Source organism: Gaeumannomyces tritici (genome assembly GCF_000145635.1).
Source record: "Gaeumannomyces tritici R3-111a-1 unplaced genomic scaffold supercont2.10, whole genome shotgun sequence".
Lineage (NCBI taxonomy): Eukaryota > Fungi > Ascomycota > Sordariomycetes > Magnaporthales > Magnaporthaceae > Gaeumannomyces > Gaeumannomyces tritici.
Genome location: NW_008804554.1, coordinates 4,679 through 32,239, shown reverse-complemented (window position 1 = coordinate 32,239; position 27,561 = coordinate 4,679). Strand labels below are relative to the sequence as shown.

Genomic DNA, 27,561 nt, shown 5'->3' with positions numbered 1-27,561 from the left:
GGAAGCTTTTTGTATATAGGGGGGTGGCCAAGATGATGTGTAAAGGCCGAATACATTGCATCAGGGAAACGAAACCGGTCGTGGGAAAGTCCCCAGGGGCCCGGGGGGGAGGGGCAGTCATGAGTAGATGAAACGGCAAGCCGGTGGTAGAGAGCGTTTTTATTAACTCTCCCACTGCGATTCCGGTCAAAGAAGGATGTCGCGACGTATCCGGGACCGCGCTATGGTGAGGCCTTGTCGCCAGAAAATCGCTCCTTCATGGTCACCCGCTTCCCTCCCAGCGATTTGATCTTGGTGACCAATGACTTATCCCGGTCCAGCTCAGCAATGTCGTCACTGCCCCCGATGCTTTTGCCGTTGATCATGATGTTCGGCACCGTCTTCCGGCCGGTGAGGGTTCCTAGCCTTGCCTGTATCTGTGGACCGAGCGGGTGCTCGTCGAGCTCCACGACATAAGGCGCAGGGTTGATGGCGTACTTCTCCAGCAGCAGGCCCTTTGCGCGCTTCGAGTAGGGGCAGTAAGTCTTGGAGAATATGATGACTGTGCAGTGGTAAATATGGCTAGTTAGTTAACCAACATGTATGAAGAGGCGCGAGTGGGCGGGGCTGACAACAGACATACCCGGAGACTTGCGCAGAATCGAATCGAGCTCGTCGGCGGTTTTGTGATCCTCTCCCGTTTCTTCTTCCACCTCGTGCTCAGTTTCCTTGGTCTTTTTCTTCTTGCCCTGACCAACGGCCGAGCTGCCGACCCCAATGACGTTGCCAGGGGCGTCGGGTTTATTTGGGGCTTTCGAGTTCGCGAGCTCCTTAGCCTGCTGTTCGGCGGCCTTGAGGCGGTCGGTAACCTCCTGGGTAAGTTTGTGGTCGTCCTCGTCGACGTCGCCGTCGGCGTCCTTGTCTAGATGTAGGTGTTGGCCCTTGGGGTTGGCGCCGGCCCCTGGCTTGGATGCCGCCTGTCCCCCCGCTTGCGCCCTGTCAATGGCGCTCTTGGTTTTTTGGTAAAAGCCCTGTAGTGAGTCGGTGTCGGGGCCGCCAGCCTGGCGTAGTCTAGACATGAAGAGGAGGGTGAGGAAGACGGCAACGGCGACGGTGCCGAGCAGCCGCAGGCGCCGGGCTGAAGGCATCACGGGCGACGTTGGCGCGTTGGCGCGCAAGGGCTTTCGTTCGCGGCCGTTGGATCTGAGATGGCGGGGCCCGGCAGGGGCTGTCCCGGAGGCGTCGGAGTTGCTAGACGCGGTAGGTGCCCACGGTCAATCAGGCGGGCGATAGGAACATGTCCCGTCGGCTCGTCTTGTTCTTCGTTCGTCGCGCCAGTAAAGTGGATAGCTGGTCCGTGGGTACAGGAATCTCGCTGCAACATTCGCGTGTCCAAATCTGGTTACCCGCCTGAACGGCCGATCTGCCGAGAACCTTAATGCGCACCAGGGGGCAACAAACGCGGCGTTTTTCCTCTCTTGCCATCCCGTCCGTAGCTTATGATGATATATCAATTTGTACCCTCGTTTTAATCCCTGATCTCTTCTCAGCATCCTGATCACCCTCAATTTACCTTCATTTCAAGACCCCCTCAGGGCCAGATGTTTGCCCGAGGTTATCCCCATGTCTCATACCCGACTGATCCGACTACTAACCATCAAAGACAACCCCTGTCGTTTATTGGGATTGACATGCATGAAGTTGCGCCGCTTCCCCATGCCGAAATAGAAGCACGAAGAACAAACTTGCACGTTGTTGGGTCAAGCTTTTGAGAATGCGCTGCCTCTATTACAGTGCACGTATATCGAGAGCTGGTCGTGCCCAACGAATGTAGCTATTCCGATGACTTTTTGAAGAGGCTTTGGGCATGGTGACATATCAGCTGTGCGTGAATTCTGTAGACTTAGTGTAGTGTATGTATGTTGTTTCCCTTCTTAGGCTCGGCGATCGACCTGGGGACAGGACCTCGGCCATCATTAAATTACAGAACGGTTGATAAACTTGTAGGCTTGGGCACCTGACCAGACGGCACAGACAATACAGTCCAACTAGCATGCTCCCGCTTTTTAGGAAGCAGTATTTTCTTCCCATCGAGCTACCAGTTGCTTGCTAAGTCGCGGGAGCGGTGTTGTTGTGATGACCGAAGGTGCGTAAGATTCACCGAGAGCAGCCTAAGGCGGAGAGCGGACGCACACGCCAACCAAGAATTGCGATTATATGGGACCGTGCATGAGTGGTCGACGGGGTTGGCTTTCCATTCTTGTCTTTTCCGCCAGGGCTGGCCGGGACATTCTGGCCGCCTGTCTGGCTAGAGGTTATATCGAGGGGCTAAGAGGCAGGCCTTGACCGCCCTCTTCCAAGGCTAGCAAGCGGGACTACCGACTCGACACACATGTGGCCCGGCTGCTCTATTTACAAAGACCCAGTACCTGCGGTTGAAGGCCTACACAAGAAGTTCAATGACGAGTGTGTACCGTAGGTACCTTATTTCTGTCGGCTGGGAGGACAGCGTAGAGGATTTTTCAGAAGCCGCCTCGCTAGTGCAGATCCACCGTCAGGGGCCGTAGATGAAGGTGCTTAGGGCAGACGCTATTCACCATGATCCACTCAGTATCGGCGCCTTCATCGCTGATGAGCGACGAATACGGAAAGGCTATTCACAGGCCATTATCAACAAGTCAAAGTGCGAATGCGCGTCAAAAGTTGACAGCTCGGGTGGGCGGCGATGGCGTCGACAACAAGGAAGCAGACGGCCATTTTTGGATTCCGACACAGTGAATTGACAGGCGATCCTGGGCGGTCGGGGAAGCTTGGGCCGGTGGCGCACATGTTCAGGGGTCTCGAGGATGCGACCAGCCAGTAACATTCAGCTGGGCAAGCCGCCATCGCGTCGGGTGGCAGACGCAGAACGAGAATGGGCGGGGCAGTTGTGCGCGATGTTTGGTGTGCTGGTTGGGCTGCGGCGCAGGGAACCGATTCGAGACACACTTGCTGCCTCCAGACGAGCGGATCAGCCGCACCAGCCTAGCTCGATCGACCGCTCGAAAAGATGGCACAGCCAAAGCGGCGAGCACAGAGGCCAAGAAGATGCAGGGGCCAGGGGCCTTGTCTCGACAACGGCTGTGTCTGCGCGGGATAGCGAGGTGGTCGGGGAGACTGTCTTGTCGAAAGGAGAAAGCAGTTGTGGCACAGGGCGGAGGCGCACTGTTTCAAGCCCGAAAACTGAAGCCCTATTCCCCAGCGGCGATTCCTAACCTTGGGGCCTCGAGGTGACAGAGCAAAAGGACGGAGTGCGACGCGACGGACGTCGTGCATCCCGAGCAGGGGCACCCCTGGGCTGGCGCGAACGTGGGCAAGGCGGGCTTGCCTGGTTTTTGCCGTGGGTCGTTGGATAGGGTCCCACCAGCCCACCGCAGCCCGTCGGCGCCCCCATGAAAAGCAACGCTGGCACCGAATATTGGGCGTGCTTTGGTGTCAATCCCTTATTTCTCCAGCGATATGATGCGTGGTTGGCACAGCCGGGGGAGGCGGGCTGGATGGCTGGGCCGTCTACAATGGCCGCCACGGCGCCTCCCTCGAGCTGCCTCTGCCTGCCTCTGCCTCGATCGAGTCCATTGGGTCGACAATATTGCACCACAGCTCTGGGCAGCGCGAGGCCCACGGACCATCCGTCTGCTGCGCCGGATGGAGAAGGGTGCGGTCCACCGACTGATGCATGGCCCCCCCTGTCGTGGCAGAAATGGAGGCCGGCGATCCGGCGTTTCCACGCCGATTCGACTGCCTCGCGGGGGCCCTCGCGCTATGTGCCCGAGTAGGCAGGTCTCGCTGTCAAGACCTGCGCTCAATCAGCTCTCGCTTCCAACCTTGAGCTGAGCCTGATGAAGCCATCTACCCCACAAGTACCTTTCAGTACTTGCCCCAGCCCCAGTTCCTCCACCGCACCATTCTCGCCACCGCGCGGCGGGCCAGGGCCAGCTTGGCAGGGTTTTTGCATCCTGCCGGCCTGCCAGTCCGGGTAGACAGGTACTTGGGAGGTACCCGAGGGTGCGAGCAGGGGCAGGAAGTCCGGTGGCTACGTCGTGGGTTTCTTGCTCATCCTTTTTCTCACTCAGCTTCCAGTTCCTTTTTTTTCCCCTTCGAGCCAAGTGCGCTTCTCTCCCTCCATCTTGTATCTCTCGTTTGCATTGCCTCGTGTAGGTGTGTGGCCACGGGCTTCTCGGTTAATTCGGCCGGAGTGTGTGAACAGCAGGCTGTGTTGAGAGTACGTGCGGGAGATCGACGGCGACTGCCTGCCGGGTCGATTGGACTGTGCCTAGCTGCACCTCGTCTTCCGTTGCTCTCCGCCCACCAAGGTCCTCCGCTGCCCTTCCCGAGTCGTCGCTGTCGACTCGATACTCGGCACGCCATGATGAATTGACACAAGCGAACCTAACCTGGACGACCATCATGGCCCCGACAATCAAGTCGGCCTTGCCATTCCACCGGTCTCACTCAACTCCCGATCTCCTGACCTTCTCCACGCCGCCGCTGTCGTCTCCTCCCGCTCCAGTCTCGCCCCAATTCCTGCCGCTCTCACCCGCATTAAGGCCCGCCACGGGAACGCCCATATCTGCCCGTAGCCCCGCAAGCTTCAAGAGCCCACCCATCTTGCCGACCTTGGACCTGCCCTTTCTTGGAGAGGATATCCTGCTTGATCTCAAGTCCCCAACAGCTACCGTGGCTTCGGTGCCAGCCCGTTCGCCGGCATCCAATATCCATGATACAGCAAGGAAGCTGGAAGGGCCGAAGTCGCCCTCTGCCAGACACAACTCGGGGGTCTCGGACTCCAAAAATGGTGCCGACCACGTTGAGGCCCCGATTTCTGGCTCGAGGCCGTTCCTAGACTTTGCTCAACTCTCGCTGGAGTCTTCGTCTCAGGCCCGTTCTGGGACTCGCCCAGTCTCTTGCGCCGACTCTCGGCTGGACTCGTGGTCTTCCAGATCGTCCTCGCTACCCCAAGGCGGGGGGGATGCAGAGGCTGCCGTCGGCCGGCAAGGGAAGTGGCAAAAGAAACGCCATTCGTTGATGGGAACATTCAGCGGGAGCCGGTCAGCGGATGCTTTAAGTGGCACGTCTCGCGCTCTGAACCGTGCGAGTGTCTACCTGACAAAGTTCAAGCAGCGGCCCCAGGCTGTCTTTGGACGAGGGGGCCTCGGCCCATCCCCCACCGCTTCTAGGTCGCCATCACCAGGGGATTACTTGCCAGACACACTTGCCGTGCCGGAAGCAGCCTCCTCGGTGCCGGATACCACTCGCCCTGCATCGCGAACAGATACGAGCAGTCCCGACGCCTCATCAACCGAAGATGGTACGACATCTGGTTCGTTTGGGACCACGACAGCTCCATCGGATCATGGATCAGACACGACAGCTGCCGCTTCCAGGACCGCAGCGGCTTCGCCCACCGCGGGGGACCCGCTTGAGTCACAGTTCGACGAGCTGGAGGCTGCCTACCATACGTTCGAGACCCGGCCGACCACTGGGCACCGCATGATTGTCGTCAAGAAAGCACTTTTGCCGTTTCTGCGCCGCTATGCCCACGACCCTTCTAACAAGGACACAGATATACTTGGGCCCGAGGACATCGAGCGTCGCACAGCAATTTTTGGAAGGTGGTGGGTTGCGCTTCTGCAGATCCTGGATGGCCGTAGCGGCCGCGTCGCATGGAGTGACGCCGTCATGGCCATGTTTCCCCCTTCCTGTACCCCTCAGCTATTGGGTGGCGTTGATCGGCCAGCCCTTCTTGAGGCAGCTACCGAGATCATGATGCGCCCAGAGTGGCGGCTAAGCACCACCTACTTCCGCCCGCTGTCAGAACGGTGTCCAGCTGAAAAGGTGCGGGTGCGGTCCAACTCTGCCAGCGCCCCCTCGCTTGGGGACATAAGGGGCTCAGCCTTCGCCGCCCGTTCGGCAGAGCACCGGATCAGAACTATGTTTATGTCCATTCTGCTTGCGCACATGGCGCTGGTCGTGGACAAGATGTCCCTCAGGCACACCCCGCTACCTTTGGTCAAGTTCGCCGGCACGGCCTGCGCATATGCCTTCTTCTTCGTCCCAGGAGTGGCGGACATCCTGGTGCGACTCTGGGGTCTCGACAAGAAGTTGGATGCCGTTACCCGCGTCGTTGATGAGCTTGGTCTGCCCAGGGCTAGTAAAGGGGAAAGCGAGGACATTGTGGCGCTTTTCCCTCCGAGCATGGGATCTCTAGGCTGGACATCGATCCGGGCCCTGCGCGAGAAGCTGCGGCGGCCCGCCAAAGTGCCGTTACAAGCAACGCAGATACCCTGGTATGGGCCTTGGATGTCGAGATGGCGAGGAGACGACTCGGACCTCTTGTTCGTGTTCTGCAAGTACTTTTACCTCATCTCGGAGCAGTTCGTGCCGTCGGGGCTGCCCCTCATCGAAAAGGCCAGAGCCCCGGCCTTTGTGCTTCTCCACGCCCAACTGTTGTCCATCATGGACAACACCATCAACCGGCAGGCCGCATTCGATGCGATGATGCGCCCGCCGATGCCAGATGCCTTGCATGGCGCAGATGCGGCACTCACTCCCATGGCACAGCTTCTTCCTCACACCAACCTGCTTCGAGGCATGGATGAGAACTGTCTGATCGTGTTGCTCAGGGACTTTCTCTCGGCGGACGATTGTCTTGTCGGGCCCCGCAACGCCTTCGCCAAGGCATTCATGATATTGCTCAAGGCTGCGACCAAACATACACGGCGTCATGACCACACATGCCAATACATCCTTTGCGATTTTCTACAGGAGGCGCTTCATGTGTACAACGGAGGCTTCGACACCACACCGGGCGGCGACACCGAGCGGTGCCTGAGCCCTATGGGAGGACAGCGGCGGCACTTGGACCTCGTTGACTGGCCGTTTTGGCTAAACGTGTACAAGCTGATGTTGTCCAACAATAACACCATGTCGGAGATTCAGGTCCTTTCTTTTATCTTTTCCACATGGGATATCATCGCCGCAGATCCAGTGCGAAAGGAGGCCTTGTGTTTGGACTGGCTTTTGACCGAAGAGGTCTTTGTCAGCTTCTTCACAAACTGGTGCCCGATGGTTCGCGCGTATTTCATGCGACTACTTTGCTGGCGAATCTGTCGGGACGGCGGGAGTCCCAATGAGGTTGACGCGTTAGTATATCATACACCCCTCACCCCCCGATAGGCAGGGCTATTCGGGGTACCTTATGGCGTCCAAAACGTTACGTGCTAACCATTTCTCTTGCAAACAGACGAATATTCATGACCGCCTCTGAGAGACTTATGACCACCTGGTCTCACTATTTATGGCTGAAACAGCGATCAGAACTGATTCGTTCTATACCTCCTAGCACTGCTCCGAGTCTGCCTCAGCCGGGCAAGCGATTCATGATCGTCCGCACAGAGATGCCCATGCTACAACGCGGTCTGCTTGCCTCGTCCGACTCGACCTCCAACTTCAAGTCTTATCCCGGATCCGCAGGCTCGGACGACGACGGCTCCGGGATTACGACAGGCTCGGATAATGGCGGCGGCAGCAAGCCCCCGTCGGCCAGTAAACGGTGGTCTCTACTGGGCAAAGTACTCAATATTAGCACAACTGCAGCGCCTGCTGGAACAGTGGCGCCGGGTACCTGGACAAGCGGCGGGCGGCGACAAAGCTATGACGAGGAGCTCGATCAGGCTCGCAAGGATCTCGCGGCCACACGGTCTCAGACGATGCCGGCGAGCGTGCGGCTCTCCCTCGAGGGCCCGCCCCCAACGCCGCCACCGAAACAACCGACGATAGCGTCTCCAGTCTCAGACTCAGACTCGACAGGCTCGTCCCTCGTGTATGACGCCTCGCGGTTTGTTTTCAGATTCACTCTCCACAACATCAACTGGCCTGGTGGCTTCCCTATCCCCGCCAGGGACCTGATCCTTTCGCGCCCTCGCCTGCCCGTCCCCGCGCAGGCTCGAGTCACCTCCAGGCTTGCCTCCATGGGCCACCGGAGCGAGAGCCCTCCTCCACCATCCCCGGGTCTCCCACCCCCGACCAGACTCGTATCCGGCTGGGCACAAGGCGGGCTGATCAACGGGGCCAGAAACGCGCAGCCTCTGAGCCCGGGCGGACATCCAGTCAGCCCCGCCGACGGTCCCCGGCGCAGCGCCAGCAGCCGTCGGAGCGACGTCTCGGGTGACGCTAAGCGTGAATTCACTCCAATAGGCAAGCTCCCGTTCGAGGCGTTGTTGGACGTCGACGAGCTGTTCGACAGTCGTGTCAAGGAGCCAGACCGGCAATCCCCCCAGAAGGAGAGCCTAGGGCGGCAGACAGGGGGCCTTGTCCGCCCCGTCGGCATATACGAAACTAGCGCGCGGTACGCCGGCCGAGCGCTCGCCGAGTGGAGTCTGGTTGTCAGCGAGTGCAACTCGTTTGTCGACCGGAGGCGAGAAGAGGGCGTCCTGGGCCTGGGCGAGGTCGAGGTCCCAACACTAGGCGTCGAGGGGATGCGTAGGTTGACGTAGCCAGGCCCCATGCACCCGCGCACGACTCATTCCGTCATCGAGAAATACTATCTATCCTAGCATCCTCGAAGTGGGCATCCCCGGTTTAATGTTTAAACTCCCGCTGCGCAGGCAGAGCATAATATGCCCAGAGGCATCCTATGGTCCGGCACCGCAGTGGCTAATATGCTTATGTGGTAGCGGGGTTCAAAAGTAGCAACACATCTTTTTGGTTATATCCTATTTTTTTTTTTTATCTATGGGTGTTCCTTCATTAATATGCTCTGTATGGGAAGGTTGTCGGGCACACATCCCTGGCATTTTCCATCCCTTGCCGCTGATCGTCGAGCTGTCCGTTATCATCCCTCGCTATTTTTCTCGCTTTTGATCCCATTATTGTTAATATGGCCTGGGCCGCATCTACTTTTATAGCTAGGCGTTAATGGTTGGGTATCATTCGTCTAGACTGGATATATAAAACTTTATGTGCTGATGACACCTGGCTTTAGATGATGACGGTTCAGACGCCAGTTCTACGTATCTATGACGAGGCAAATCTCAAAATGACAATATCAAATACGCTCGCTCCATCTAGATGGCCTTACCCAACGGAGCCTCGAGAGGTGCTGCGCTGCGCGCCCGACTATGTATATATATCCTGATAAATCCGCATCTGGCGGACGCAGGATTGATATCCAAGATCCAAACGCCCAAAAAAAAATCATGCATTTCCCTGTCCTTTTTTTCTTCCTTTTTATCTTTTTATATTCCTTATCCTCCGGGCAGTACTCAGTCGGCCAGCCCCCCAGGCGAATAGTCCAGGCCTGCGTGGCAGGCTAGTGGAAGCCGTTGGCGACGGCCACCGTCGCAGAGCCGTTCTTGAGCGGCTGCTCCGAGACGGCCAGCTCGAGGGCCCTCAGAACGTCGGCGGTCAGGTCGTCAGCGTCCTCGACGCCGCAGCTGACGCGGACGAGGTCGTCAAAGACGCCGACGGCCTCGCGCTGGTCGCGCGGGATGCCGGCGTGGGTCATGCTGCTGGGCACCTCGACCAGGGACTCGACGCCGCCGAGCGACTCGGCGAGGGTGAAGATGCGCGTGTGTCGGCAGAAGGCCTCAGCGGCGCCGTGGCCGCCGCGGATGCGGAAAGACAGCATGCCGCCGCCGAGGCCGTCGCGGTGCTGGCGGAGTGCGATGGCGCGGTGCGGGTGCGACTCGATGCCTGGGTAGTTGACCGAGACGACGTGGGGGCTGGCCTCGAGGGCGCGGGCGACGGCCAGGGCGTTGCGCGAGGCCTCGCGGGCGCGCAGGTGCAGTGTCTTGAGGCCGCGGTGGGCCAGCCATGAGTCGAAGGCGGACGGGACGGCGCCGATGGCGTTCTGCAGGAAGCGCAGGCGCTGGGCCAGGGCGGCGTCGTTGAGGGCGGCCACGCCCATGACCACGTCGCTGTGGCCGTTAATGTACTTTGTGACGCTGTGCACGACGATGTCGGCGCCGAGGTCGAGCGGGTTCTGGACGTAGGGCGAGAGGAAGGTATTGTCGACGACGACGAGGATGCCGCACGCGTGCGCCTGGGCGGCCACGGCGCCAATGTCGACCAGGCGCAACGTCGGGTTGCTGGGCGTCTCGATCCAGATGAGCTTGGTGTTGTCGGTGATGTGGTCGGCGATGTCGACCTCAATCTCGGGCGTGAAGGTGACGGCGACGCCGTGGGCCTTTGCGACCTGGGTGAAGTAGCGGTGCGTGCCGCCGTAGACGTCCGAGACGGAGATGACGTGCGAGCCCGAGGCGAGCGACTGCAGGATGTTGGCCGTGGTGGCACTGCCAGAGCTAAAGGCCAGAGCGTAGCGCGCGTGCTCGAGCGCCGCGACGGCCTGCTCGAAGTTATCGCGGTTGGGGTTGCTGCTGCGGCTGTACTCGTAGGCGCCAACGGGCACGCCGACCGATGTCTGGGCGAAGGTGGTGGACAGCGAGATGGCCTCGATGACAGCTCCCGTGGTCGGGTCATGCGGGCTGCCGGCGTGGACGGCCAGCGTGCCGAACCCACGGGCAACCTCGGGGGATGCCGCCGCGTGCCCGGACATCTTCGCCCCAGCGGCAGCTCCTGTCGTGCTCGGGGCGACCTGGACCTGTGGCACTGTCATCGCTCCGAGGTAGTAGTAGGTCGAGCGAGTGCTCTAGACTTTTGCCCTGCTCTGTTGCCTAGGCCCTAAGCAGCTGCGTAGTATGGGCTGTGCTAGACAATCTGTGCGTCGTTAGCCAGGGTGTGCTTTGCAGTTGCCAGATATCAATGATAAGGACGTACCAAGTCCGGTGTTCGTTTGATAAGTTCTCTAAGCGTCCTGTAACTCCGGCTCTGTGTACGAGATTAGCTTTTCAAGCCAAGTATGTCTGGTAGAATGATTTAGAGAGGAATAATATTAGATCAGTCGGGGAGAAAGGAAAAAAAAGGCGAGGAAAATATAGGTGGAGGGGATGCTGCAGGGAGGGGGATGGAGATGGGCACCGGCTGTTGTGGAGGAGGGGCTTTTGTTTGGTCTTTTTCTACAATTTTTTTTCTGTCTCTCTGGATGGACACCCGGCATATATGGACCACAAATGACATGAATTATACCCGGCATCCCACCAAGATTCCACAGTGGGCAACTGGATGCACGAGGGACACTAATTACGTACCGCTTTGGGAGAATACTCGCGTTGACACGCCGTCGGTCTGTCGGTGTGTTGCGGAATCGGACTTGACTCAGGTGGCTACCATCGGCGTAGGGAGGGCCTGATAAAAAATAAAAAAGGAAGAAAAAAAGACCCTGGTCTAGCGTGTGGGAACCGCGCAGGTACAGGTCACCAGACAGGAAGGACGGCGCGAGCTGCCCAGCTTCGGTTCCGCTTTGTAAGAGGACAAAGAGCCCAAGAGGGGAATAAAGCTGAGAAACCAGGTGTCGTCTTTCGTTTCCTCGAGCTCAAGGCGAGAGACCCAAAACGAGGGCAAGCATGCCCAGATATTTATGCGGCGGGAACCAAAGAAGTTGATTCATAATTTGGCGTTTTAGTGCTCGAGGTTCCAGACGATTGGGGCGCTGGGCGCCCTGAATTGTCAGCAACACTGTTGGCGCGCCGCAACCTTGCGTCTTTCGTCATTCCCTATCCCAATGAGCAATCGTGCTGTCCCGACGGGCGCCCCTGGCCACCGCAAGCCTCGGTCGCTGACAAAACAAAATATGCCCCAAACGAGGCATTCATTGGCTTTGTCCCCTGCCAGCACCTTCCCTCGGCAGGTACCCAGCTGCCCAACAAGGCACTTCCGCCGAGTGCCGTCATCCCGCCCATTTCTCTTTTGGCCTGAGTAGCGGCCATATTTAGACGCAGATCAACTGCATGACCACCCAGGATCTGACACCCGTCTGATTCCATTTGACGGCCACAGCAAGCTTGGCTCCGACACACCGATGGACGGTTTCCCAGTCGGCTTTTGGTATCACAACACCAACCCAGCGCAGCATAAATAGGTAGCTTCTCAGACGTGAGCCTGGCCGTATTTAGATTGGTAGATGGTTTCGTGTCGGCTTTTGATTTTCCCCAACAGGATCCTCTACGAAAAGCGAGGCCCCTTCCACAACGAAGAGTGGTGATTTCGACTGAAGCTAGTAATCGGCTGTTCGCCACAGCCCGCTGAGCTTCGGATTCTTGTCTTTCCCCCCCCTCTGTAGATTTATATCATATGGCCTCCCTAGAGTGTTCCCCTCCTCCCTGAGCTCCCGACACTGATTATTGTGATAGTACAAGTGGAAGAATGAAACAGCCCTGGTTATGAGCTTGTGGAGGCTGGAGATGGGTGGGTGGGTAGGTAGTGTACACGGAAATAATACATGGGGTGTTTTTCGTTAGGGAGCGGGATTAGGGGCGGGTGCTCTGGGAACTGAGGATACCGAGCTGAGGGGTGACAGACATTGAAACGCCGGGTCGCCCGCAGTAGGCCATCTGGAAGCGCCGAAGAAGGCCGCGTGTGGGCAGCCACCACAGTGGTGATCCCGTGACCGCATTTGCGGATTGGGGCGGTGTGAGGACAAGCCTGGGCCATGAGGGCGGGTTTATATGTAGTCGCGGCTGCTCTTTTGCATCTCGATCAGGCGCCAGCCCCTGGTCTCCGGGTTGTTGACATCCTCAGGAACTCTTGTGATGCCAATGGCGTAGGTCACAAGCTGAACACGGTCCTCCATGCCCGCCGCCAGCTCCTTCGTCTTGGAGTTGCGGTACACATGCACCTCCTGCGTCCTGCAAGTGATGATAAAGACTGGGATCTCGCCCGGCTCCAGCATCCTGGCCTTCAGAATATCGACGTGGCGGATGTCGAGAATGCGTCCGTCTGACTTTAGGCCCACCTGGAGGTACTGCTTGGTGAGAGCTTCGTACACCGAGAACTGGGCCTCGGACAGCCAGAGCTTCAGAGTTTCGACATCGCCCTTGACGTAGGCGTCGAGAACCTCTGGCAGGATATATTCCCGTAGGTCGCGCAGAAAGGGCTCGATCTGGAACGCCGGGTCCATCTGCCGCAACTTCTTGATCACCATGGCCGTCTCGTTCTCGGCAAAGAACCCGGCCACACGGTCCGTGATACTCCTTGCCGTCGAGATGAGAGGATTCTCTGACTCCTGGTACGTGCTCTTCATGCTAAAGACCCCTTGAACAAATTTGTTCGAGTCTCGGAAATCTCTCCATGCCTCCTTCCACGCCGCGTCTTTGTGGAGGGTAACATTGGTGCCGGCCCTACCAGCGTGACAAGGGTTCTCAAGGTCAGCCCACGGGTACATGAAGGAAACAGAAGCAAAGGGGATGGCGAAAGGCAAGGGATGGGTCAGCATACTCGGTATTCTCCTGTGCGACAGGTCCGGCCTGGGACGGATCGGCCTGCTGCAGCTCTCGCCGCCTCCGCCTCTCCTCTTTGTCGACCCAGCCGCCGTACCTCGAGCTGCTCCCGTCATCGATCACGTTCTTGACATCTTTAAACGCCTCTGTCTCGCGTATCGGCTTGGTAGCTTCGTCGAGGGCATCGCCAGTGACGTTGGCTGCTTTGCGGACGCCCTTCATGACGGGAGTTTCCCAGGTCCACGAGGCACCCTTGCCGATGGCGCTGGCGGTTCCTTTCAGCACCGTTCCAGCAGTGTTGGAGACAGCACCCGACGTGGCCTCGTACGCCTGGCGGGCGCGTCGCACCGACTCGCTCTCGGTGAACTGGTGTGCCGACGAGGCGATGGCTTTGGTGGACTCATCCCACTCTTTAGACTGCTTGAACTCGGACTGCATTGTTTCCATAAACACCTGCCACGGTGTCTTGTCGCCGTGACGTGGTGGGGGCGGCATGTCCCCGGCCTGCTTCTTCTTGTCACCGTCCTCCTTGCTCCCCTCCTTAGCTCCCTCACTGCCCTCCTCTCCTTCGCCCGCATCTTTTTTCCTCTTGTCGCCGTCTAGCTCGTCCTCAGCCGCTTCTTCGGCCGCTGGTTTCCTACCCTTGGCCTCAGCCGCCTTGTCTTGGCCTTTTTCGCTTGGTGGCCCGGAGTCATCCTGCGGCTGTTTCTGTAATAAACGGACAGAGTTGTGGAGAGCGCGGAGTTGCCGGGCCTGCTCCCTTGACGAGTCGAACAACAGGCGGTTCGGGGGCGCGGGGTGTGATGATAATATGGATGGGATGGCGGCCTGTGACCGGCGCGAGATCAGGCGGCTAGATGCTAGTAACCTGAGACCCGAGGGGGAAGTGAGCAAGGAGGCGGTTCTGCCGAGGGTGAGGCCCCTTTGCTGATGCGCCCTTGTCCAAATGGCAGCCATGGCGCTGTCTTTTTCTGGTCTTCGGTTCTTCCCGCCTGTTTCTCCCCCTCTTTTTCTGTTTCCTTCCCTCCTCTTCTCTGTTGCACCGTCTTATACCCTTTCGCACTGCTCTTCTTGTTCTTCTTTCCCTCGCCTTCAGGGTTCCGAAGATGATGCTTTCAGGTTGGGGTGCGGGCTGAGCGCATGAAGCCTAGGTGAGCAAGGTTTTACCGAGAAGAAAAAAATCGCGGGACAGCCGACGGCCATGAGCAGGGGTCTATTGTGCTCAACATGCGGGATCAGGTTGGATATGCGGTTCTTAAGTGGGGCCTGGAGGTTTCCATGGCCAATAATTGAGGGGTACGCATTGCCGAATGTCGGATGTGGGTCCATCGGAGCTCTTTTTTTCAGTCGCGATCTTGGGGTTGGACAGATCCCGTGCGGGGAGACAAGCAACCTGGCTGGAGACGAACATCTAGACACTTGCATCTAGGTATACCGAACACCCGTTGGACTGTTTTCCGAACGGGCCACTCGGCCCCCTTGCAAGACTGGTCGTTCCTACCGTTCCGACCGTACTTTCCAGAGCAAACCTTGGGAACCCCTCGTTGGAATCCAAACACACCCACCCACAAGCCCAAGGACGGCGGCTCCTTGGTGAGTGCGCCCCGAACCTGTCACTAGGATTCTTCTCCCTCTGAAAACACTCGCAGATACCGGGAACGGGCAGCGTCACTAATCGCGATCAATCGATCTGGCAATAGCATGCAGACATGATGGGCCGCGGCTTGACTTGGCGGGCACCGGGCCTGTCCAAGATTTTCCAGGCCGTGATGCCAGCCGCTGGGCGCAGCGATCCGATACCACGATGGAGGAGAGCGTTTGCTAGCGACACAACGGCCGGTGGCAGCTCTGGAACCACCAATCCTCCAAAGACCTTGGACTCGATGTTGCAACTGGGCAACCTGCTACCCAGCGGATCGGCCAGCGCGCGTATCAGCACGCGCATCGACGATAGCTCCCTGGATAACTTCACCAACACGTCACTGGACGAGTTTGAGCGCAAGAAGACGACCAACAGCAGCAAAGAGCCGTGGCATTTCCACATCTTCAGCCACAAGCACAATACGCACATCACCATCACCACCCCCGACCGCAGCCCCGTCATCTCGATGTCGTGCGGGAACCTGGGCTTCAAGAAGTCGGGGCGCAAGCACTACGACTCGGCATACCAGCTCGGCGCGTACGTGATCGACAAGCTCCAGCAGATGGGCAAGCATAAGGATATAGACCAGCTAGAGATTTGCATGCGCGGCTTCGGGCCCGGCCGTGATGCTGTGATAAAGATTCTGCTGGGCAACGAAGGGAGGTTGCTCCGTCCCAAGATCATCCGCGTGTCGGATTCCACGAGACTAAAATTCGGAGGCACGAGGAGTAAGAAGCCGAGACGTTTGGGCTGATGCCGTTCGCCCTGCTTTGTTTCGTCTTTGGAAAGGCTACGACATAGCGTCCACTGTCCCTTGGCAGTGGCGCAAGGACACGTGTGGCGCCTCGTGTTTTGTACGATCAAGTCTGCGTTACCTACCACCGGCCGACGTATGTCCGTCTACCATATCTATACACCTTACCTAGACATCTCCAACCGCTTGCATCATCCTCTGTGTCGAGCGGTCAGGCCTTTCGCGCATTTTGGCCAGCTATCTGAGGACGCGTTGGTGCTTCGAGGGGGCACAATGTGTGAGGACTGGCCACTCCTCTCTAACTTGGCTTCCTGCGATCTGTGAGACACGAATTCCAGAGCCAGCCTTATGGTTTATTACTGCCGACACCTCGTCCATATCCTCGACAGGCCTCTGTTTCCCCTGGGGTACATCGGGGAGCCGGGAAGCGGCAACCAGGGTCGGTGAGCGGGCTGGTGATCTCCACTCCGGTGTGGATGCCTGCCTCAATTATTCGTCACCTTCCGCGCCAGGACAGTGCTGGCTGGGTCCGTCCATCCCCGCTTCCATCTCAAGTCCACGAGCGGACAAGCAAGTGTTGGCCCAGCTGCCCATCGTTGGCGGCCGCACTCTGTGTAGGGCCCGCCGTGTCGACTTGGCTTTCCGGACATCCTCGAACTCTATCCATCTGCCTCCTCTAGGCCCTCCCGCAACTCCCGCACGCGACATTGAGCTCCATCGTCCGCCACACTCCTCGCGACCATGACAAGCCTGGCTAGGCGGAGCCGGCCCATTTGACATCCGCGATGCCGCCGCGACGCTCCCACAAAAAGAGCCGAGACGGCTGCAGGCGGTGCAAGAGCCGCAAGATCAAGGTCAGTCATTCCACAGGCTGAGGCTTGGTGCTGAGCAGCCCGCGCGTCGAACCGGGGCCCCTTTGGCTAACTAGCGGCTGCGATCGAGGCGGCATTCTTCCTGTCTAGTGCGACGAGGTTCATCCCCGATGCGGAAACTGCATGAAGCACGGCGTAGACTGCGACTTTGAGCACCCCGGTGCCCTCCGCGCCAGCAGCGACGGCGCGCCTGCCGCCTCGCAGCGAATCGGTGTGCCCGGAGCCGCCGCCACAGGGTCCTCGACGAGCACAACCCCGCTCTATCGCGCTCCGGCCGCTGCCGGTGTGCTGTCACACACGACCCCTGCCACGAGCAGGCTCTTGGAGTTGCGCCTGATGCACCACTTCATCTCCGTGACCAGCGGGACCCTCAACATCGCCGCCCCCGTCGCCGAGGAGGTTTGGCGCGACGCCGTTCCCCAGATCGCCTTCGCCGCAGGCTCACAGCACCTCGCCGACGGCATCCTGGCCGTTGCCGCATTACACCTCAGGAGTCTGAACCCCCGCGATCAGGAGGTCGTCCGCGCCTCCCATGCCTACATGGCTTCGTCCCTCCGCGAGTACAGCGACGTCCTGACTCGTGGCATCAACGCCTCCAACGCCGAGTCCCTTTTCCTGACCTCGACCCTGATCGCCATCCAGTCCACTGCTACTCGCGTCTTCACCAAAGACGAGTCCATAGTCGTACCCCACCCGGCCGACGGCAGCATTGCCAGGAACCGCGCGGCCCTCGGCGTCTACGGCCTCCCTCTCTCTTGGTTCCACTCGTTTCAGGGAGTCAAGGCCGTGACGGCCGCTTCCTGGCAGTGGCTACGTCATAGCAGCGCCGTCATACCCATCATCAACTCGCAGCCTGTCCTCCAGTTGGACTTCAACAGTACCGAGCCAACCTTTTTCGGCCATCTGCTTGACGGACTGGACCAGGAGCTGGCCGCGCTTCCACTGGACAATCACTCCCCAGATTCGCCATCCTCGTCGTCGAGCCGAGCTCCAGATTCCGATGATGCCGCCGCTACTTTTGTTGCTTCTGCCGCCGCCACCGCCACAGGTCCATCGTCCTCATCCGGGATTGGCTTCGGGTCCCAGACGCAAGGGCTGCCCGGCGGCGGCGGCGGTAGCAGTAGCAGCAACAGTACTCGGCAAACCACGCGGCAGGCCTATGAGCACGCCGTAGCCGTTCTCAACTGGGCACACAAGATCCCGCACAAGGGCTCGCCGCTCGCCTTCCCCGCCACAGTGTCGCGGCGCTTCGTGGAGCTGGTCGAGGACCGGCGGCCCCGTGCGCTGGCCATACTGGCGAGCTTTTTTGCACTCCTCAAGTGTCTCGACCAGGTCTGGTGGCTGAGGGGAATGGCACGGCGTGAGGTTCTCGGCATCGTCTCCCTATTCAATTCGGACTACTTCGGCCCTGATGTCGAGCGTCAGTGGTGGCCGCACCTGGAGTGGTCCGTCCGAGTGGCCCTACACGACGACCGAGACAATCCTGGCTACGTGCCAGCGGACTTGTGGGGTGCTAGCTGGGTTGGCGACGAGACTGCCGTCCCACAGGAGAACGCCCCCAACTTTGTATCACATATCGAGATGCTGAGCGAGATGATGACAGGCATACAAAGCTTTCCTGGTCCCATTCCAAGCCAGGGCAGCCGATGACGACCGGGGTTCGGCTGATGAGAATAAAGGTCAGACAAGCCTGCGAGATGTTGCCAGCTGCCGCGAAGCCTTGCAGACAAACGGGACCTTGGGTTCAGCTAAGCTTGATCATAATTATGATCAAGATGCTGCCCAGGCTGTTCTACGTCATGACAGCCCTTTGACTACTATGGGCTGAGCATAGATGATGAGGTGATGAGGTACCTCTATCGGTCCATCATATTACGCAACGGGTGCTGGCTCGCCCGCTGGCTGGTGCTGCCTGTCACTGCCAGTATGCGTTGGAGTTAGGAGGTTGGGGAGACCAGGCCCTACCTAGAGACGAGTAGACGAGTGCGACTCCTCGGTCTGGAGAACGTAAACTTGCCTATGTGAATGCATTTCATCCCCGGCCGAGCGCCCCTGAAGCCCATAGATCCTCTGGAAGGAACCATAGCGGCAGTTTAGCGATGGCTTTGCGAGAACCGGGGCTTGCGATAACAGGAGGCCCAGGGCAGGCCCTACTACATTGTGGCGTCGGAGATTTTCAAAATATGCATTTTTTTGGGTTTGAAATTATCACCGACACGCTTGCCAGGAACTAGCAAGGACCGTGTTTCCTACGCCCGTGTTCTATGATGGAGCTCGTGGCGTCCAACATCAGGGCCGCAACTACTCTGCGGTCACATATGCATACGTAGGTAGGTAGAAGATGGAGGGATATGTCCACAGAAGGTAAAGGGGGCAGTTGATTAAGAAATAGCGCTCTCAAGCCTTTCGCAACTTCTTTTTGGATCGCGCCGCATCCTCAGATGATGGTTGCTTCTCCCCGTCGGCCTCTCCCCGATCTCTCTTGAGCGCCTTCATCTTCCTTGTTTGGAGGTCGCCCAAATCCTGCTTGGCCAAATGGATACGTCCCATCTTGTCGCCCATGGCGTCGGTCGAGATGTTCTTCTTGGTCCTCTCCTCCGTCGTCTTGGGTCTCCGCATGGCCTCCTTCAGAACGCCCTGGTCAGGCTCGCGCACCCTACCTAGCCTCAGGTCTATCCGCGGACCAATCTCTTCCAGCTCGACCCGGGGCAGCTTCTGGCCGCTGCGTTTGGTCTGGATCATGTAGACGCGCAGATTGACCGCGGGCTTCACGGCATCGCCACTCCCTGCAACGGCAGGCGCGTCCTCTGCGGTTACGACGATGACGTAGCGGAGACCCTCGACGTCGATCTTGTCCGAGCTGCTGTCGCCGCGGAACAGATCCAGAAGTAGGCTCTTAGCAGCCGTGTACTCGTTCTGCACCGTGCTCTCGAACTGGGCGCCCGCGAAGACCATCATCGGGCGCAGGCCGACGGTGAACTTGGACGTCTTGAACTGCGAGATGCGCCTGAAGGAGTCGGGGTCGAGACACAACTCCAGCATGTCCAGGACTTTGTGGTTGAACATCCGCACCAGGGTCAGCGTGTGCGGGCGCTTTTTACTGCTGGACCCGAAGACGAGGAGGCTTGTGTCGCATTTCTCGGAGAAGAACTCCAGCGAGGCCGGGTCTTCGAACGGGTGTACTGCGTTCTTCTTTGTGAACTTTTTTGCCAGGGGCTGGCGCATCGAGTAGATGTCGGCAAGGGCGTCCTGCACCACCTGGCTGCAGCTCGTCCCGCGGAGGAAAAGGGCGGACTTTGGGTTCTCGACGACTTTCGGGGCCTTCTTCTCCAGGATCCGCTTGGAGCGGGCGTTCCGCGGCTTGCTAGAAATAGAGTTAGCATTAGACGCACGCAGGAGAAAGAATTAGAAGGGAGGTTGTCGTACATTTGCCGCAACATTCTGTCGACAGTCAATTGGCGATCGGATTTTAGTCTAGATGTGGTAGCTTCAAGTTTGGGTAAACGTCCCCAAAAAGTTTCTCGGGATGCGACGCAGATAGCAAGGCTGTGAAAGTGGTGGGCAGAAAAGACAAAAAAAAAATGCTTCAGAAAAAAAAGGCGGTAAAAACACGCCAAGGGACCAAGCTGCGGCGGGCGGGGTGGGCCTTGCATGCCCCACCTTCCCAGTTCTGAAGCTCCGATGCGGCATAGCTCCAGCTTTAAACCCCGTGCTAAAACGAGAAGAGAGGGCAAAAGTGCGGGTTTTGTTCTAGGCTAAGGCCCGAAGGGCCGCGTGCTACGAAGGGTGCATAAGGTGGGCAGAAGGCCCGTGCGTACGCTGATGACTGACTCATCCTCTCTCCACAGCGCTCCGGTAAAGCATGTCATTCGGTGGCGAGGTTTTTCCGTCGCTAATGTCCCAGATATGGTACATAATCTAACAGATAGACGGCCGCGACGCAGCCCATTAGAAAGATACTCGTGTCGCGAAAAAAGGATTGACACGGTGTCTCATGCAGTCGTCTGATGGGCATGGCCGCCGTGACCAGCCTGCGCATGCATAAAATAGTCCTCCATCCCGGCAACCGCGCCTTCCATGTCTTCTTTGAAAGTCAGAAATAGGCCCTGGATGGCAGCGGTACTGACTAGGCGAGTGGGCTGGTGTGGCAGGTTGGAGAAGAAGCCCAGCTGCAGCAGCTTGGCCAGGAACTTGTCACGCCCGCTGCCAGACGGATCAACGTCACCGTAGAACCGGTCCCAGAGCTCAGCCGCCTGATGAGCTGTCGCCTCTCCTATCCGTGCGATCATATCGACTCGCCCCGGACGGATGAGGGCCTGGTCAAGCCGCTCTATGTAATTGGTAGTCAAGAACGCTATCCGGTCCTCACCTGCTGCCAGGCCGTCCAGAACATTCAGCAACCCGGAATACGTCACCGTCGCGCCGCTGTATCCGTCCGACGACTTTTCCTGGCGATTCCCGAACGCGACGTCGATGTCTTCCAGAAGCAGGATTGAACGTGGCGGCAGGGTCATGAGCATGGCGGCCAGCCTGTCGTCCGTGAGTCCTCGCTCAACCAGGTTCACAATAGCCAGGTTATAGTCCAGCTCCCCCGCAAGGGCGTGGATGAAAGACGACTTACCGCTCCCGGGCGGCCCGTGGAGGAGGTATGTGCGACGGTACGGGATCCCGCGGTCGACATACCATTTCTGCCGCCCGAGAAAGTCATTGACGTCTGCCACGATGCTCTCCTTGAGCCCCTTATCGAAAACGACGGATGCGAGCGGCCGCTTTCTCCGCGCAACTCCCAGCGGTGCCCATGACATGCCCTGGATCCTGTACACTGGAGTCTTTCCCTCTTGTGCGCTCTTGGCGAGCGCGTGCGCTTCGGTAAACACTTGCTCGAACACGTGCCGCCGTGACCACAACGTAGTGAGAGTCACAGTCTCATGTGGCTCCCCGGTTTGATGATTCGCTGTCGACTGCTTGTCCCGGCTGACAGCAATATATGTGCCGTCTGTGTGCCGGATGATGTGCCGGCCATATCCGGGTTGCAGGAAGAAGCTAGCACGACTCGACTGCTTGGCTTCGGCAGATCCTCCACCGGAATCCGTGGATGTTGCCACGGATAGATTCCTTATGCGCGTCAACTTGGACGCTAGGAACCCAGGCGCCGGCCGTGGCGTTGATAGCCATGCTAGAATCCACGGATATGATGGATCGCGACGGCCAATCTCAACATTAACAAGCAGGTTCTGGCGTAAGAGTTGGGTGCCCTGAACCGCCCCACGCCGAAGCAGCGCCGCCGCCGCCCCGAGGCTAGCAAGCCCGAGCCCGCCTGCGAACATGGGGTTGCCGTAAAGCGCCTCGAGCCCAAATCCCGACGGCGTTGGGGATGTTGTCTCCAGGATGCTGGCGCCCGCCGATGCCACCTCGCCCGGCGGGCGCCCATCCGCAGGGAGCGGATGAGACTGGGATGTATGCGATGGCAGCATAACAGTAGAGCAAAGATTCTACATTTGAGAGGCGCCGGTGAATATAGCGGCAACCGAGCTGTGTGGCTCGAGAAAAAATGGAAGATCTTTAATTGACTCGCAGTGGCGCCAGGTTGTGGCTTAGGGAACGCAAGATCTGATTGTGGGGTTGGGGTCCTCTTATCAGGCGAATAGGGTGAACAAGATGCACCAATAGCGGCCCCACGATGACGCTAAGCGATTCTTATGCACTCCTTCACTGACGGCGACCTGCCAAAATAGAAAGAAGCCGTAAAGGATTTAGTGTAAGTTCAAATTTGGTATGTTGAGCTGGTTGGTCTACCTGGCCTTAAAGTATCTGACATTTGTTCTTTTTTTTCAAGCCAAACCGGTTGGCAAAAATCCTTTGAATACCCCAGTTTACAGATCTTGGCGCGAAGTTATCCCTTCGAATATTTGTTTCTATCAATCTGCGGTTTTTATAAACCTACCCCGCGAATTGGACTTGCGGGGACACTCTTGCGCCGGTTCTGGGCTGAGTCACTGAGACTTGAATCGCAGTCCCCAGGAAGTGTGCAGCAACAGTTGATTGAGCGAGTGGCGCTCTCCATCTCTTTTGTTTTTTTAGTGTCTTCTTTTTTGCACTTGTATTACTGCTTCTTGGCGTCATCGCGCAGGCTTAGAGCTGCTTCTCTGCTCCGACTCACGGCAAGATGGAGGAACCGGTAAGTAGCAGGAACAACAGGAGCCGCAGCAACAGCAACAGCTGTAGAAGCGGTAGCATCTCCTCTTCATCCCCTGGATTATGGAGAACGGCGCCTGACGCTCATATGGCTCCACGCAGGACCTGGTCGCGCCGTCGCTCGAGACGGTGCAGCAACTGCTGAAGTCGCGGGTGGCCGGGCGCGATGGGAAGCAGGCGAACCTGGTGCCAGTGTACGGCCAGATCTCGTCGGACCTGATCACGCCGTCGGCCGCGTACCTCAAGGTGTCAGCCCATTACCGCGCCAAGGCCCGGGTATCTCAGCCCGAGCAGCCTGAGCAGCTGTCGTTCCTGTACGAGAGCGCTGCCACGGAGCGCGTGGGCCGCTATAGCTTCGTGGGCGCCGCCCCGCGCAAGGTGCTACGCACCGGACCCAGCTTCGGCGTCGAAGCCGACCCGCTGCCTACACTTGAGGAGGAGCTAGCACGCTACACGGTCGCCACCGACGTGCCCGGCCTGCAGCTACCGCCTCTGGCCGGCGGCGCCATCGGCTATGTCGGCTACGACTGCGTGCGTTACTTCGAGCCCAAGACGGCCCGCCCCATGCGTGACGTGCTGAAAATCCCGGAGTCGCTCTTTATGTTCTTCGACACCATCGTGGCCTTCGACCGCTTCTTCGGCGTCATCAAGGTAATCACGTACCTACGCGTCCCGCCCGGCGACCCCAGCGCCGCTACTTTCGCCTCCGACGTCGAGGCCGAGTACGCCCGCGCCCTGGCCACGGTGCGCGAGTTGGTGGCTGTGCTCAACGCGCCAGACATCCCGCTGCCCGAGCAGAAGGCGCTGCGGCTCGACCAGGAGTACACTTCTAACGTTGGCCGCGCCGGCTACGAGGCCCATGTCACGGCCCTCAAGAAACGCATCGTCAAGGGCGACATCATCCAGGCCGTGCCGTCGCAGCGCTTTGCACGACCCACCGACCTCCACCCCTTCAACATCTACCGCCACCTGCGCACCGTCAACCCGTCGCCCTACCTCTTTTACATCGACTGCTTGGACTTTCAGATCGTTGGCGCCTCGCCCGAGCTGCTGGTCAAATCAGAGGGCGGCCGCATTATCACCCACCCCATTGCCGGCACCGTCAAGCGCGGTCCCACGCCCGAGGAGGATCAGCGCCTGGCCGACGAGCTGACCGCCTCACTCAAGGACCGCGCTGAGCACGTCATGCTGGTCGATCTGGCCCGCAACGACGTGACACGCGTGTGCGACCCGCTCGAGACACGCGTCGACCGCCTCATGACAGTCGAGAAGTTCAGCCACGTCCAGCACCTGACCTCGCAGGTCTCGGGAGTACTACGCCCTGGGAAAACCCGCTTCGACGCCTTCCGTTCCATCTTCCCGGCCGGCACTGTCTCAGGTGCCCCCAAGGTCCGCGCCATGGAGCTCATCGCCGAGCTCGAGGGCGAGAAGCGCGGCGTCTACGCCGGCGCCGTCGGCTATTTCGGCTACGGCAGCCTTGATAGCCACGGCGGCGAGGTAGAGGGCGAGATGGACACGTGCATCGCTCTACGAACCATGCTGGTTAAAGATGGCGTTGCTTATCTCCAGGCCGGTAAGTCACGACAATGACCGACTCGTTATTCCAACTTCTACCCTTCCACTATCTGGCTGCAGCGCTGACAATCATTGGCCGGCCGCTCCGGCTGGCTATCGGTCTTACCTTTAGGAGGCGGCATTGTCTTTGATTCGGACGAGTACGATGAGTGGATGGAGACTATGAACAAGCTTGGAGCTAACATGCAGTGTATTACCTCGGCTGAAAAGCTATACGCCAAGCGACAGTCGTCGTCGTGCTGAGCGTTGGATTAGTACTTGGCTGCCATTGAGATCTTGGCTAGTCATCAGTTAGCTCAAGGAGATATTGACGACATTTGTACGCCGCAATTATCCACGAAACCCACATATTCCCGATGATAGAAATCTTCCAGCCTCGCCAGTCCCATACCTCGGTAGGTTACATACATGCAAAAGAGCAGATCGTGCGCTTCCGGTGGTGCAGCTAGGCCCGCCTGCTATTTGAAGGCACATGAGTCGATGACAGAGTGGCAGTCAGTGTATGTGCAATCACGAGCGACCTCGTCTTCGCTGGTTTCTCTTTGGTATCTCCCGCAATACCACCTATCCAATACATCCATCTCGGAACAATCATTCATTCGAGGCCACCGACTACACGATGCTCATGCATACGCCGCCCGTAAATGCCAAACACAATTATCTGACCTATCTCGATATGGGCCACAATGTTCGAGGTATTCTAGGTATATGACGCACATAAAATCTGTTGGTATTTTAGAAGTACATAACCCCTCGTCGATACCCTAACAGGTAGACCATCCAAGGAACCTATAGCCCGACCATTCGCTTGCATTGAAAGGCGTCGTTTTCGCAGCTACCCAAGCAAAAAGATGGGTGGCGTTTGGATGAGATCGTTTGCAGTCCCCGCAACCTCTTATGTGGCTATCCGCGGGTTGGCTGCCTCCTGCGTTCCCCTCCATGTGCACATTTGGGATAGCACGAGCCTTGTCGTCGGTCGTTTGCCCACTGTTACTCTGTCCAGCGTTGCCTTCCGTCCTTGAAACTCTACAGCTTTCTACAGACAGCCCATCAAGAATTACCGGAAGAAAGCCCTCTGCCTGCAACAACTTGTCACATAGATTTCGTCCCATCCAGCGGTGCACTTCTCAATCCATTCTTCAAGCACGTTAGCCGCATGTCGTCCTCGCGAGGACAGCGGCGTGCCTCTCGCCAGGGTTGGAGAGGTGGCGGGCGCTCCTCGGGCAGCCATGGCGAGCGCTCCTTAGACAATCATGGCGGACGGCATACCAATAACCAGGAGAGGCAACCATGCAGACCCTTCTAGCGCGGTACCTGCACCTACGGCTCGAGGTGTCGTTATTCCCACGACCGAGCTCAGCACAGCGGCACGACTCGGAACATCCGCGCCAACGACGAGCCGGAGACGCTGGAACAGACCGAAGCAAGGACAGCGTATTTCGATTGGAAGCGCCTGTTGCGATTGCAACTTGGCAGCATATACGGCAATGGCCTGTCATCCCTGGACAATTTTTGGGGTAGAGCTGCCGACATACTCGACGGGGACGGCCGAGACTGGCACCAAATGCTCGTCAAGGACCTCATGGATGAGACGTCATCCGGCCGCCAATACATCAATACCACGATTGCCCTCGATGTAATGGCCAAGGACAGCCCGAGTACAAGGAGGTCTATCGCCGATAATTTCATCAAGGCCATGGCTCACCCGTCCCTACTCGACTGTCTCTCGGTCGGTACATATGTCGGGGAGCTGTATCACATTGCCAGTGGCGCCAATGGAGCGGCCGCTTTAGACTTAATTGCCAAGTATTGCAAAAAACTCACTTCTTCCTACGAGAAAGCCCTTGGAATTCATGCCCTGGAAAGTATCGAAACATCTTTCAAGAGGGCGTCGACTCTGGTCGGCGAGCTCCTTCGCCGACGATAGCTTGCCGCGCCTTAGGGTGGTTTTGGTAAGCTTTTCATCGCTATGGATGGCGTTGTAAGCCTTTTCAACATCCCGAGCATAGCGAATAGCTATGCCACGTGTACAGATAGCATCACCACTTTGCGTCGCATGGTCGAGTTGCCCGCTGCGCGCCTTACCGCAGACACTGACCCCTCCAACGGCCAATCTGGCTTTGTTGCTTCGACAGCATTTCGGCCAAGCTACGCCTTCCCGATCCAGCTGCCGGGAGGCACGACAACGACCACCTAGTTATCGGTCGAATCAAAATTTATCCGACCATCGACGAAGTCTTATCTACCCGGGACGACTTCCTGCTATCGACCGACTTTCGGCAACCCCATTTCCACGATAACCCGGTCCAGCGCTACCTTGACATACATTTCAGGCTCCTCCGACACGATATTTTTCGTCCGCTTGTCGACTTCTTGCACCAAGCCCTGCTGTCATTTAAGGATGGGGCCATTCCCGTTAATGTGCTCGATGGAAATGTCAGGGCGTATATCTACCAAGGTGCGGTGATTTCGCACCTCTCGGTGGATGAGAAGCGAGGCTTCGAATCCCAGGTATCATTCGCTTTGCCTTATAACCTGAGACACAAATCTGCCAAGGAGCGACAGGTCGGGTGGGAGCAGTCGAAGCGGCTGGAGCAGGGAACCATGACATGCTTCGTTTGCGCCGTTAGCGGCCAGCCGACGCCTTTGCTCCTTGTCATTAGTGACAAATCCACGAACCCATTAGAGGAAAGCAACCCACAGGGGGGCCATCTCGACCATGCTTGCAACGCCAGAACGCAAAGATCTGGAGCTCCTTACTCGCGTTTGCTTTTAACCGGCTCTAGGAAATGGGGAAAACGCGGGTACTGGGATTGTACCTTTTTGCGGGCTGCAACGTGTAAAAGTACCTCCCTCCTTAACAATGTGTTAGTAAAAAGGGAATTTTTGCGGGAAAAAATCCCAGTGCACTAATATTGCAAGCTATTGGAAAATTTTTATAAGCCGCACACGTTGTTATTGCGGGCCGCAAATAGCAAATAAAAAGAATTCGTGCAAAAAGTTACTATATTAAAAAAAACGTGTACGAGTTATGGTTGCGTCCCGTAAATTTTAAATAATAAATAATAAATAACAAATTCCGTAATTTCGTATAATTTATTAAATTTATTAATTTATGTATATATATATATATATATATATATATATATATTGTACGTCTTGTTTATTAAA

The 27,561-nt window shown here is 57.8% G+C and overlaps 11 protein-coding genes across 11 annotated transcripts in view; 6 read left to right on the top strand and 5 right to left on the bottom strand.

The window, feature by feature from the left end:
• Positions 1 to 221: 221 nt before the first annotated feature.
• GGTG_12845 (glutaredoxin-C4) lies at positions 222 to 1,127 on the bottom strand (the record flags this gene model as incomplete). Its single annotated transcript, XM_009230746.1, has 2 exons — positions 222 to 541; positions 623 to 1,127. 2 exons carry the CDS (start codon positions 1,125 to 1,127, stop codon positions 222 to 224), a joined length of 825 nt encoding a protein of 274 aa, XP_009229010.1.
• A 3,298-nt stretch (positions 1,128 to 4,425) lies between these two features.
• Positions 4,426 to 9,001, top strand: GGTG_12844 (hypothetical protein; the record flags this gene model as incomplete). The annotated part of the gene is made up of 3 exons (XM_009230745.1): positions 4,426 to 7,160; positions 7,262 to 8,499; positions 8,958 to 9,001. 3 exons carry the CDS (start codon positions 4,426 to 4,428, stop codon positions 8,999 to 9,001), a joined length of 4,017 nt encoding a protein of 1,338 aa, XP_009229009.1.
• GGTG_12843 (hypothetical protein) lies at positions 8,836 to 11,490 on the bottom strand. The gene is made up of 2 exons (XM_009230744.1): positions 10,795 to 11,490; positions 8,836 to 10,734 (listed from the first exon to the last, which is right to left on the bottom strand). The coding sequence occupies exon 2, from the start codon at positions 10,631 to 10,633 to the stop codon at positions 9,329 to 9,331; it is 1,305 nt and encodes a 434-aa protein (XP_009229008.1). The 5' UTR covers positions 10,634 to 10,734; positions 10,795 to 11,490; the 3' UTR covers positions 8,836 to 9,328.
• GGTG_12842 (mitochondrial inner membrane translocase subunit TIM44) lies at positions 11,426 to 14,539 on the bottom strand. The gene is made up of 2 exons (XM_009230743.1): positions 13,351 to 14,539; positions 11,426 to 13,253 (listed from the first exon to the last, which is right to left on the bottom strand). Exons 1-2 carry the CDS (start codon positions 14,307 to 14,309, stop codon positions 12,578 to 12,580), a joined length of 1,635 nt encoding a protein of 544 aa, XP_009229007.1. The 5' UTR covers positions 14,310 to 14,539; the 3' UTR covers positions 11,426 to 12,577.
• A 158-nt stretch (positions 14,540 to 14,697) lies between these two features.
• On the top strand, positions 14,698 to 15,965 carry GGTG_12841 (mitochondrial ribosomal protein subunit S18). Its single transcript, XM_009230742.1, has 2 exons — positions 14,698 to 14,945; positions 15,053 to 15,965. Exon 2 carries the CDS (start codon positions 15,062 to 15,064, stop codon positions 15,746 to 15,748), a length of 687 nt encoding a protein of 228 aa, XP_009229006.1. The 5' UTR covers positions 14,698 to 14,945; positions 15,053 to 15,061; the 3' UTR covers positions 15,749 to 15,965.
• On the top strand, positions 15,891 to 19,146 carry GGTG_12840 (hypothetical protein). The gene is made up of 2 exons (XM_009230741.1): positions 15,891 to 16,602; positions 16,711 to 19,146. The coding sequence occupies exons 1-2, from the start codon at positions 16,534 to 16,536 to the stop codon at positions 18,268 to 18,270; spliced, it is 1,629 nt and encodes a 542-aa protein (XP_009229005.1). The 5' UTR covers positions 15,891 to 16,533; the 3' UTR covers positions 18,271 to 19,146.
• Positions 18,741 to 20,319, bottom strand: GGTG_12839 (ribosome biogenesis protein RPF2). Its single transcript, XM_009230740.1, has 2 exons — positions 20,047 to 20,319; positions 18,741 to 19,984 (listed from the first exon to the last, which is right to left on the bottom strand). Exons 1-2 carry the CDS (start codon positions 20,271 to 20,273, stop codon positions 19,018 to 19,020), a joined length of 1,194 nt encoding a protein of 397 aa, XP_009229004.1. The 5' UTR covers positions 20,274 to 20,319; the 3' UTR covers positions 18,741 to 19,017.
• Positions 20,320 to 20,612: 293 nt separating this feature from the next.
• Positions 20,613 to 22,094, bottom strand: GGTG_12838 (mitochondrial chaperone BCS1; the record flags this gene model as incomplete). Its single annotated transcript, XM_009230739.1, has 1 exon — positions 20,613 to 22,094. One exon carries the CDS (start codon positions 22,092 to 22,094, stop codon positions 20,613 to 20,615), a length of 1,482 nt encoding a protein of 493 aa, XP_009229003.1.
• Positions 22,095 to 22,786: 692 nt separating this feature from the next.
• On the top strand, positions 22,787 to 25,260 carry GGTG_12837 (anthranilate synthase component I; the record flags this gene model as incomplete). The annotated part of the gene is made up of 4 exons (XM_009230738.1): positions 22,787 to 22,798; positions 22,918 to 24,388; positions 24,868 to 24,890; positions 25,186 to 25,260. The coding sequence occupies 4 exons, from the start codon at positions 22,787 to 22,789 to the stop codon at positions 25,258 to 25,260; spliced, it is 1,581 nt and encodes a 526-aa protein (XP_009229002.1).
• Positions 25,261 to 25,643: 383 nt separating this feature from the next.
• Positions 25,644 to 26,317, top strand: GGTG_12836 (hypothetical protein; the record flags this gene model as incomplete). The annotated part of the gene is made up of 2 exons (XM_009230737.1): positions 25,644 to 25,700; positions 25,751 to 26,317. 2 exons carry the CDS (start codon positions 25,644 to 25,646, stop codon positions 26,315 to 26,317), a joined length of 624 nt encoding a protein of 207 aa, XP_009229001.1.
• Positions 26,318 to 27,505: 1,188 nt separating this feature from the next.
• GGTG_12835 (hypothetical protein) overlaps positions 27,506 to 27,561 on the top strand; it is a gene marked incomplete at both ends in the record, with an annotated part of 1,600 nt that continues 1,544 nt past the window's right edge. Inside the window, one exon of the mRNA XM_009230736.1 lies at positions 27,506 to 27,542. Coding sequence (XP_009229000.1) covers positions 27,506 to 27,542 — 37 coding nt within the window. The remainder of the gene's footprint in view (positions 27,543 to 27,561) is intronic.